The 12,734-nt window shown below is 31.2% G+C and overlaps 1 protein-coding gene across 1 annotated transcript; it reads right to left on the bottom strand.

The window, feature by feature from the left end:
- LOC141652475 (uncharacterized) lies at positions 1 to 5,909 on the bottom strand. The gene is made up of 3 exons (XM_074459973.1): positions 5,640 to 5,909; positions 4,070 to 4,199; positions 1 to 1,092 (listed from the first exon to the last, which is right to left on the bottom strand). The coding sequence occupies exons 1-3, from the start codon at positions 5,770 to 5,772 to the stop codon at positions 312 to 314; spliced, it is 1,044 nt and encodes a 347-aa protein (XP_074316074.1). The 5' UTR covers positions 5,773 to 5,909; the 3' UTR covers positions 1 to 311.
- Positions 5,910 to 12,734: the final 6,825 nt, after the last annotated feature.

Here is a 12,734-nt window from a genome sequence, read left to right as displayed (position 1 = left end):
TTTGCACTAAATAAAGCATATATTCACATACACCATGAATTTGTTGACATGGTCACAATCAATTCACTCATAAACTCACCCACTAATTAATTCACCTAATTCTTAAACCTACTTTACAAAAAGACAACAAACATAAAAAATAAACTACTTCTATTCAACAAAACAATCTAAGCGATTCTAATCTTAATACCTTGAGCCTATACATGATCGGTAACTGAGATAACATCATAAGTTGGTATCGAGTCTTGATACCATCCTTTCACATGCTTAATGCATATTTCAACATGATCTAATCTCATTATTGAAAACAATCACGACAAAAGCCATGCAACCATTGCTTGTTCTTTATCAGAATCCATATTAACAGCCACATCAGAAAACTGGACTTTTTCCAAATAACTATCATCATTTTCCCACAACCACGAAATAATTTGATCTTTCTCGTCACACAATTGAAAATTTGAACCCACATCATCAAACATACCAATTTCCATATTCCAATCCATTCCTCCATCAATATGATCAAAGCATGACAATATCGACGGTGATGATGAAGTTGATGTTGTTCCTCCACCGTTGGATTCGATCGAGTTGCTCCCATGGGCTAACCCACTATTCTTCTCCTTAGGCCCATCAGTTGGGCCCATGTCATTGTCCATAAAAGTGTCCTCATTTTCTGAGGACAATAGCCCATCAAGGCCCAATACATCATCAATTCCCAACAACTCTTGTTCTTGATCAAACATTAAATTTTCATCTCGTACTATATTGTCCTCAAATGTTGGACCAAATTGCGGACCGACGTTAACATTATTATTATTATTATTATTATTATTATTAGTATTAGTATTAGTATCCGTATTATTATTGTCTGATATAATGGGATTATTCGTTTTATTCCTTTGCATGGCAGCTCTGCTCCTTCTACCACCTCGACGTTTAGGTGGTGCGCTCACATTGCTCAAATTAATGACGTCTTTTTCACCATTAGGCCTCCTAATCGTATGGATTCTCCTGCTTAAATGAGAATTCCAATAATTTTTAATCTCGTTATCTGTTCTTCCTGGTAATTGTGCAGCAATAGTGGACCACCTAGATCATTAAAGTTAAAAACAATTAAATCAATGTTGTTTTTTTGGTGTGAAAATATTAAATAATTGTACGAAGCCATGTGATGATATTAACTATTCACGAGGAGCAGAAGTACTATAATGTCTACAAGATGTTTGGAATCAAAAATCATTGGAAGATTCAGATTCTTCGTGATTGTATAGAGTACTCTATTGTAGCCTTGTAGACCCTATTAGTTATGGTTTATTGTACTGTCTCAATGAATAGGTTAAATTTGCCTTATTTTGTAATCGGGAGATAAAGTAAATGTAAACTATTGACTCAGACGAAGAAAATACTCAATTTGGTGAGGTAGACATAGGGCCTTGTTACATTAATCACTATAAACTAGCTTGAGGTGACTACATTTTCGGTTTCTCTTTATTTCGACAATTATAGTACTCCCTTTGACTCAATATTTATTTACGTTTAATTAAAATATCTCTCACATTCACAGCAAATAGAAAAGGAAAATAGAAATAAATGATTGAAATTGAAGGAGTACATTTTTCTTTTTTTTCTTGGGACATTATAGGGCTCATGTCTATGCGGTTTCAAATAATGATATATGTCAGCCAACTTTAAATTATTTTGGTTAAGGTTGTGTCGCGTTGTTGTTGTTGTGAAGTGTAAAAGGCAAAATCGTTGAGGGGACTAGATGTTGGATTTTGTTGATTAAAAATTCTTCAATTAAATCAAAGGAAAAGGGACAAAGAGGAATAGTAAAACTGACAACAAAATCGTATATTATAAAATCAAAACGTCTTGTTTGTATATTGTGAGAGGGGTACTATCCGTTTTCAACTTGTGACGGATAGTATCCGTCTTCAATGAGAATTTGTGTTATAAAATTCATTAAAAATATAAAAATAAAATTCATTTTTTTCTAACTTGCTAATGTTATTTAAGAGTGAACTTAGACACAATTTGTATTACCTAAAATATTCTCTCTTAGTCAATTATAAATTAATATAATATCATGCACGACTAGCACAATTAAAATTGTGATACTTTTAGGTTAGCTCAAGCGTTCTAAGCAAGACTAACCGATCACAAATTCTTATTTCAGACCGTCATATATATCCGTCTGAAATGGTCAGACGGATACCATTTCCTCTCATAAAAAACTCATTTAGGGTGTGAGTGGGAAAGCACATGGGGTGTCCCACCACCCATGTGCTTCTCACTTGTGAGATGTTTTATTACGGTCTGAAATAAGGCGGTTTGAAGCAAGACGGACTGCTAACCGATACCTCTGATAGTCTTGATTGATAACAAGTGCAATTAAAATTAATAAAGTGGGTTCCATTGTTATGTCAGATCAAATTATAAAGCAAGGTACATATAATAATTGTTTTTCGAGATGATTACCACTTTATTAATTGGGACCTACGATTACCTAAAAATACCATTGCTATGTATTGACATTGAAAATATTCGTCGACCACATTTGGTTTGTGTTGCATAATTAGCCACCATTCAATGATATTGACTAGCAAGAATGGAAGATGCACCAAAGATTTTAGTTTAATTATTACAATTAATTAGCTCCGGAATGACTCATGATACCTAATTATAACGCTTAAATTAGGTTAATTTGGTAATAATTAGGTATAGTATCCTTTAACATATATACAACATTAATTACATAAGATAATGTTTGTAAAAGCACAATTTTCATAGAATTTGTGAAAAGAATAATATAATCCTTAATGTTCATATTCAAAAGAAAATAAATATATTCAAAAAGAATATTTAGACTAAGAATCACACCCTCGGGAAAAAAATGTTACTTTGTATTTTTTTGTACACGCACGTGAGAGCGGGACTATCTCAATAATTTAGGGTTTTGTCTAAAATTAGAAAGTAATCCCTTTAAACAGTTCTAAAACAGTCACATCGTCAAAAACTATAACGAAAATTCTGATGTCTTTTCTATCTAAAAGGTACGATAATTTTCAGTGTCTTTAATGATATGATGAAACTTTTAATTTATGTCGATAAATAATCTAATTATATATGACCAAACTCATATGTCATTCCCAAAAAATCTAGGTGCCTTGTTTGTTTTGAAATCTTAATTGAGTACTCTTTTTAGATCTCCATACTCTCAAGTTTAATTATTATGAATGAAAACACAGGGTACATAGTACAATTGTAGTTACACTTCATGCATGGTGGACATGCATTTTTTCAACTAAAAGTTTGTGCTAATTATTTACGTGAATATATACAAGCCACGCTTCATATTTGTTAAGACATTTGTAGCATTCATGTTTCCTAGAAAAGACCGACTTTAAATCATGTCAACTAACACTATTTATTGTATGCAACAAGAATAAAACAAATTTCTTAAATGTAGTTTGTACTAACACTTTGTATACTTCGGGAGTGTTCTTTGAAACGGTTATAAGCGTGAAATGGATCTATAAATATATCAGCCTAATTAATGTTCCATATTAAATAAGTATATGAGTTAGTATATACTAAATCCGTTTCTCAAGTCTCAAATAAGAATTAGTATCGTATGTTATTCTGAAGTATTGAAAATTGTGTTTACCCCGCTACAAGTAATTAAAACCTATTTTTGTTGTTATTTTAGTACATACTCCGTATAAAATAATGACTTTTCTATTCTTTTTACAAATATTAATTTTGAAATTTAAAATGAAAGACTTGCATTATTGTGAAAGCGGTAATTTAACAATAAAAATGAATGGATCGATGTAATACTCTATAGGTTATTAGTCCTATAACATTATTAAAGTATAAAATCGTTGGTTAGTCTTAATTGATTGAGATAGTTCTTTTATAGGGTTTTGAGTTCAAGTATCGAGGGTTTATGCATTAAAGTATAAAATTATTGATTGAATCATAACTATCATCCCACAAATTATAGAGTAAAACAGTCTCATACGGTCATACGGTAAAACGGTCCATATAAGAATAAGTAACTAACCTATTACCCAAAGTAGCATGGAGCCTAATGATGATATCTTCTTCTTGAGGTGAAATATTTCCCCTTTTTAAATCAGATCTCAAGTAATTTATCCATCTTAACCTGCAACTCTTCCCACACCTCAAAAGCCCTACAATTCAAACCACAAATAATTTTAATTTTAACTGTATGTAGGGCATAAATAACAGCTAATTTATTGAGGAACAAACAAAAATTAACGATCGTGACAAAATAAATTCATTTATATAAGCTAATTCCCATTAATAATACTTTGTTATGCAGTTGATCGACTACTAGGGCCTCACTAAAATAGACAAAAACATTAAATGTCTCCAAAATGTGTAGTATATATTATTATACAAATATTAAATATTTGTATAAGGCGGCCTACTATTCTACACAAGGGTATTGTAAAACAAATTCCTCATCAGTTCCATTTATATTGTGTCCTCTCTTCCTTAAGTTTATTTCAAATTAATGATCATTTTCTGAAATATAGAAAAGTGTTTATTTTATCGTTTTTTTCTTAAAATATACTAAAAATAAAATATGTCCTAAAAAATTAGGAAGTTTCGTGGGTATTTTGCTTATTTGAGGTGATAGTTTTACTTAAAACTTTATTTAAACAGTAAGGAGAGAACAGTAAAATTACACATTCTTATTTAACACGTATATTATATACTGTCTTCAACTAAAAATGGCCAAATAATAAAATAAATAACAAAAAAAATGTGATTGTCTCATCATTTATGCAAGTAGGATGCTATTTGCCTATCTATTAATCTTAAAACATATATGAATATATTCGTTTAAGCAAGACCTAATTGTAAGATTAAAGTTACTGTAGTAATATTTATTTATGTGACTAGTACATCTACATGCAGTAAGAAATTGTGTCAGTAGAATGAAGTCAGTATCATGTTTCATCCTCACGTCTATGATCTCGAATCTCAATCATAAGTTTTACAATATAAAGTACTCCGTACAAAGTACAAATAAATCACTCAAAAATGATTTATTATTACTTTCTAAGGTAAAAACTTCACTTTTTCCGTTATAATAACATTGACAATAAAACTAGTCATGTGATGTAGATTTGACATTACATAATTATATGTATGTATTGTAGTCTTGTAGACCCTTTACTATTCACTATTAATTAAAAATTTGCAAATACTCATTTGTGACTGAAAAATGTGATCATTTCATGATAAAATATACTCACTATCTAATAAATAAGAATATATATTTTTTATCATAAAGTGATCATATTTTATCGTCACAATTTATATAAAAATTACCTTTGATGAAAACATTTTTTAAAGGCTAGATAGATATTTTAATTCGTTGTTTCACGATAATATTATCATAAAACCGTCTAAAATGACTGTTGCTGGTGACTAACGACAAACACATTCTTTTTCTATGTAGATAAAACCACGTGAGTTAAAAATAATTCTAACATGTTCTAATAATAACTGTATCAACTTAATTAGTTAACATCTGATATAAAGACAAACATGAAAACCCGTTAAATAACAATGTTACAAAATGGAACACGAAAAATTACCGGCATTTTTAGGCAAAGACCTCCAAGACCCTTCACCATGTTGTAAAATGTAGTTAATCAACTTATCATCCTCCTCCGTCGTCCACCGCCCTCTCCTCAACCCAACCTTCTCGCAACATGGCGCCCGCCCCATTACCGCCCTCAGTAAATAATGGAACGGAGAAAGTATAAAATTCAGAGAAGATTATATGAAGAGTGTATGAGAAATTTAAGTAGTGTAGTGCATGGGAGTGAGTAGCCAAGTGTAGTGAACAATGCGTATAATGCGGGAAATAGTAATAACGTAATGAGACTATATATAAAGAGTTGGACCGTCAGCTTAGAGCATAAAAGTTTAAAAAAAAAAAAAAAAAAAAAAAAGATCCTAAAAAGTGGAGGTTGGGGTGGGACCCAACGCAGGAGAGAAGGAATTAGAGGCATTGGATTGGTCCACGTCGACCGAATTAATGAAATGCATGCATCGTGGCCTTTTTTGGGTCGTTAGCCTCGTGAAGGGGTTTCCATCTCCCACGTTGATCCTTGCTTAACCTCCCTAGTCAATACTTAGGTCTATATTCCTAATGTCTAACTTATATATTTAGTTCGGTTTAGTTCTATTCAGTTAGTTCGGTTTATTCCGGCTTCACTTATTACAGACTACAGTTTAATTTAGTTGAAAAGAACAGGGTCTTAATATTGGGTGATTAGATGCATGCGAGCAGTGAATTGTTGGTAGATATTTGAGACTTACTACTCCATTCAACTCCACTCTACCTATTTGTATTTTGCACAAATATTAAGAAGGGTGGGGTTGGGTGGAATATATTGTAATTAAGTAATGGGGTATGATGTAAATTAGTGGGGTATGAGTGGAAAATGGTGGAGTTTGATGTAGAAGAAGTGGGGTATGAGTGGCAAATATTGTAAATAAGTAATGGAGTATGAGGACAAAATGGTCATTTGACATTCCTTTTTAGGAAATAGGTAGAGTGGAGTTGAATGGATGAAAAAAGAAATATGGTAGAGTGGAGTTGAATGGAGGAAGTAAAATATATTGGCTTTTCTAACATGACGGGAGAAGCGATTATGGGTATCATTTTTTTTTTTATTTCATGGTATCGTGCTTTAAAGACGGTATTTACATTCTTTTTTTTTGTCTTCGGCTTCCAAGGGTCACGAGCTGATCTTTCCCATTCGAATTGCAAACTACAAGTCTACAACTTGCTTGCGTCGTGTCAACGCCTCACCTTATTGGTAAGGATACTATAACACCCTCATTTAGCAAGAAATCTTAATTAGACTTTTTGAGATAAATAAGGTCGTCTCCATCACGTCGAACCGTGGTAGTAATACTAAATTGAACAACCAAACATAATACTCCGTAATCATTAACCAAATCAAGTACAAGTCACTAACTAATTTACAACTAATTAAATTACACCTCTGCACCCATAGAACCCGTGGGGTTAGCATTGCCCATAGCCATAAGTACTAAGGGAATGGCCGGGGACAATTGAGTAACTTTGTATCCTATGGTCTTCTTCTCCATACTAGATTAAGGCTCATTAATTAAGTTGTAAAATAAAGCAAACCCTAGCACATATTGTTTTTAATCTACCAATTCTTCTATCTCGATCATTTGTTTACTTTTAATTAAAATAATTTTAAAAAGAATAAAAAATGTAAATAAATAACTGAGACGAAAACGGTAGTTTATCACCTATAAGTTGTATCGTAGTTTAAGGATGAATCTGTAGATGTCATAAATTTCAAGCACATTGTACAAATCTTATCAATCAATCAATACTATATATTAAATCCAGAAACCAAGGGACTTCAATGTAATTAAAGAAAGTTATACAAATTAATTATACTATATAGTTTTAAATCACTAGCACCGTGTGATGGACCCGATTAAAGGATTTCAATGCAAATATTATATAGTTTGAGTTAAAACTAAATTATATAAAAGTTTGGTAATTTTCCTAAACATTAGTAAGAGACTAAAACATGGTCAACTTTCTTAAAATAAAATAATTAATTAAGATGGTCAATTTCCTTAAACTAAAATAATTAATTAAGATGATCAATTTCAAGGAAACTAAAAGAAAGAAGATGTTTGGTAATTTTCCTAAATATTTATAGAACACTAGAACATGGTCAATTTCCTTAAAATAAAATAATTAATTAGTATAAATATGGACACCTATGGTATTAACTATTATCATCATAAAATTATATATTAAATTTAAAATTTATGCAATTTTATTAAACGTCATAGTTTATTGGATGTATTCATTATTTAACATAAAAAAATATAATATAAGTAGGTTATAAATAATTCAAGTTAGATTCCATAATATATAATATTGCATAATTCTTTCGAATTTAATTTAACGCATATATGTAACATATTTATATAAATATATAATCCTCTTAAAATTGCATGGCTAAGTAGTAAAAGTAACTTCGTCACTAATATGATAGTAATCACTCATTTGAATAGTAAAAGTAACAATATTATCGGCGAGATTAGTGAAAGTGATAGAAACAACGGGAGTAGTAAAATAACCAATATTAATGCGAAAATAGTGAAAGTAACGATAATTAAGGCGTGAGTAGTGAAATTATCATATTAATGCGGTAATAGTGAGAGTAACAATAGTTATGGCAGGAGTAGTGAAAGTAACAATGATTACGGGCAAATAGTGAAATGTTATTATTGAAATGTTATTACTATTGTTTCATTAATAAGAGTAAAATATTAATAGCGGGAGTAATGAATTTGTCTCAAATTTTATTTCATCGTAATTTTAGAATATGTCATAGAAAAAAAAAAATATTAATGATAAATTTATGGGTTAAACAACTTTAAGTAATTTTATTTAATGAAAAACAATTTAATAGTAGGTAGAGGTAGCCCGGGCGAAGCCGGGCACCAATACTAGTCTTTATTAATTCAGAAGACACTACTCAATCCAGGACGTGCCACGTCATTAATACAACTTTTTTTTTTTTTTTTTTTTTTGGAAATTAATGTTATGGTGGGACCCGTTAGTGTGCAAAATATTTATTTCTTCAGAATTCCGCCAATACAAATATGTGACAAATTCCGTCTTAAAACAAATACTATGAAATAATTTTATACATTCCGAATAAATGAAATTAATGACATATAAGCGGTATGAATTACAAATCGGAATAAATGAAACTAATTACAAATTATAGAATTTACATAATTTTACAAAAAAAATTGAATAACAATAAAATTACATACTTACGAGAAGGATTTATATTTAATTACGGGATTGAATTACATATAATGCGAATAAGTTACATGCATAATTTTATAAAACTAGATAGTACGATATATTTAAAAAAAAAATCATGACAGAGTATTTACTAACAGTTAAAAACTCGGCAACTTAACTACTATAGCTGCCCACACCGAAAATGGTAGGTGACAATGATAGGCTACCGAGTAAATTTACTCTTCAACAAACGTCGAGAATGTTAATTTCCAGTTAGATTACTGATCTACATTAAACATATAGATCATTGAAATAGAACTATTAGATAATTACAATAGAAATGTAAAAATATATAAAAAAAACATTCATACCGTCCTAAATGAGAAAAAGGAACATACATCGGATGTACTACATCCAACTTTTTTTTTGAGCATATATGTATTTTTTTTTAGCTTATTGCCTCAAACTTTATTTGTTTTTGAGCATATGTATATTTCTTTGAGCATATTAAAGTTTATAAGTTAGATTTTAATATTTTTTCCGTCAAAACTCAAATTTAACTAAACTAATATGTAATGTTGAGTTTTATTGTAATTTTTTAGAGCTTAATTTTTAAATGAATAAACTCAGAAACTTTATAGTGAAACTCAAAAACTTGATTAGAATACTCAAAAACTATAGAATTGGAGGTAATACATCAGATGTATAATCCTCTTACTGCGTCCTAAATACATACCCGTGCAATTTTGCACGGGTTTAAAACTAGTTTTTTTTAATATAGAGTACTACGTACTCCTAAAACAGTAAAATCTTGCATACGTTAATTCTAGAAAAGTTACCATAAGCTATCATAAATGTAGTGATAAAATGAGTTTGAAGTTTGTCGGACAAAAAAAAAAAAGCAAACCGTTGATTAACCAATCAATTTGATGAAAAGAAGACATACAATTTGTACCCTCGGTACTACGTCGTAGATTTTTCTGAAGTTTGTCTGGAGAACTAGTAGTAGAACTTCAATTGATATGAGTTAAAATTTCGTCATTCCTATATTCCGTATCTATTACTCTATTAGCAGTTTAGCATTACTAGCGGAGCCAGGATTTACAGTTAAGGAGCGAAAACTTTTAATAAGGCCGAAAAAGTAATGACATAACTTAAATTTGAAAAAATTCGAAAATTTTAGTTAAAATTTTCGATAATTTCATTGGTGTCATAAGTTTGAAAAAATTCGAAAATTTTCGATAATTTCATTGGTCAATGGGGGCCATCGTCCCTGCTAAATCCCCTAAATCCGTCATTAATTTGCGCAACAACATTTTAACCCTTCTACCTTTGTCCTAATTGTACATACTCCCTTGTCCCACTTAAAATGATCACAAATTTTTATTTAAGACATAAGTATCCATCTTAAATTTAAAACAAGTCAAAACAGAATGTCTGGGTATTAAAATAAAAAACTTGTCGTATCTATCCCAGTGGCATGCTATTTGGCTTGTTCTAATTGTAGGACAATAGCTATGATTATACTTCCTTACCACCTTTTTCATTCATTGTGGCATCAGCCCACATTATCATCACATGAAACTTCTTATCTCTTGTCTATGGTAGGTAAAAGTTCTATATTTTCTTTTGTACCTATTTAAATAATAAATGTATCCATTTTTTTAAAAGTGTAAAATAGTCTCTCAATAAGCTTTTAAAGAGACCGTCTCTCAGAAAACTTACCCTTAGAATTGAATACATAATAATTTAAAGAAAAGACATACTATGACAAGATTAAGAGAAATACAATCACAAGATGTCAACAACTTTGAAACAACAAGTTGAAATAATTAATTAATGAGAGCAACGTATGCATGGGTTTGAGAAGACAAGTAAATAGGAATGAGTGAATGATAAAGTAGTGTAGTACACTAAGCTAGTACCCTCTTGCATTTTCCCGTTCTGGTCCGGTATCTCGACTAGTACTGAAATTTAGCCTTTATTCTTTTCAACTACTTCTCCACGTACTTTTAATTATTTCTAAAAATCTCCTAGAAATCATGAGAATATTCTTCCATGGCTTCATCATGAGTCCATGATATTCAATTTCGCGGCATTATATGCCATGTATCAAATTACATATCAGGTGTCTGCAAATCACGTATATCATGTCATCCATCTCTTTTAACTATTAGATTACACTCTTGCGGGCATTACATACCACTTTTAACTAGCTTTATATAATTATATAGTACAAGAACATTTCATATACGTAGAGTTGTTAAATGTAGTGGGCCAATCTGGCCCAGCCCGACTTCATGGGCCAGCATCTAGCAGTCCTGACACTATGCCAGCTCGGCACGGCATGTATATCTTCTCGGGCCGGGCTAGTACCACAACTTCCTTGGCCCGATCCAAGCACTAACTAAAAAAAATGGAGGCCTGGCCCTGGCCCGCTACTCAGTGGGTCGAGCTAGTGCTAGACAAATCTGACCCAGCTCAGCCCGTTCCTCATTTAATACCGTGCCTTGGCTGGTGGCACTCATGCCGGCCCAGCCAATAGCACAACACTAGATATACGAGTATTACGAGTATTTTCTTTGGTTTATGTTATCGTACCCGTTTTTGAGAATACATGAGAAATAAAGCATACGAAAATTAATACAGTATATATTTAGACGAAATAGAGCGTATAAAATTAACACAAATCTAATGTATTTCATGGTTAGCTATAGATTTATTAGGTTGGTCTTACATACATAATTGTGCATGTCAAACATCACATTAAAAGCTAAGGAAAAATCAAGGATAATGTTGTCCAATGAAACACAAATCCAATAACTTGTTAACATTATATGTCTATGGTCTTTTCAACTTAATTTCAACTCACTTTAATTTTAGTTAAGCTTTATTTAATTCAGCCTATTTTAGTACCATTCATTTCAGCTCAGCTCAGTTCAAATTAAGTCTTAGTTCAATCTACTTATTTCAGTTCAGTTCAGCGCATTTCAATTTAGCTCAGTTCAGTTACGAAACAAACAAGGCCTTCGTCCATGGATTTAGCACCACCCTTTATATATGTCATCAACACAATGATAATCCATGGTGCTTCCAAGTGTGGCAATCCTCGATAATATGTAATAAATGCTTATATTATTATATTTATATAGTTTTGGGAGTGTTGTTGTGTATTAAATGTTGTGAAAGATACTTAGATACTAGTGTTGTCGTTGCCATTGATATTTTTTGCTCTATGACGACGCCCTTGTCTCACCAAAGGCGTAAAACTATTTATTTGGAAGAGTATGGTAATGTATACTCGTTGAAGTAATGATGGGATTGTTCACAAAGTCAAAATATAAATGAATGATAGATGTATGTTAACAAAGTTCCACATTGCTAAAAGACAAAATCTAGCAATTTTATATAAGAGATAATCGTCACTTCATCAAAATTATACTTTTTACAAAGAAGATTAAAAATTAATCGTTAAAACTTTGGTGAAATTTTCAGGAGATCCAGATTCAAGCTTACTAAAGAGCAAAATCTGGAGAAAATTTTCAGAAGATACTTTTTACAATGGTTAGCTATAAATCTGGAGTATTTTTGGCCCCTGTTAATGTCTAATAGACTTCGAGCATGTCACTCTTAGGTAGTTTATCAGGTATACGTGGTTTACAGGCTATCACGTACATCCAGTGCGCACCAAAGGTAGCGGCTGCGGGTTCCCTTGTCACAAAAACAAAGGAAAAAAATTAATCGTTAAAAATTTGGCCTAAAATGAACAATACTGTAGTAGTGTGAGATGATGGTGATGACAACAGTTCCATTATGTGGTATCAGAGTCTATGATTGTTGTGACTGATAATGCTGAGAGGTGGTC

This window comes from Silene latifolia, chromosome 4 (genome assembly GCF_048544455.1).
Source record: "Silene latifolia isolate original U9 population chromosome 4, ASM4854445v1, whole genome shotgun sequence".
NCBI classification, from domain to species: Eukaryota; Viridiplantae; Streptophyta; class Magnoliopsida; order Caryophyllales; family Caryophyllaceae; genus Silene; species Silene latifolia.
The sequence above is the reverse complement of the archived record's forward strand: the minus strand, read 5'-3'. Positions and strand labels throughout refer to the sequence as shown.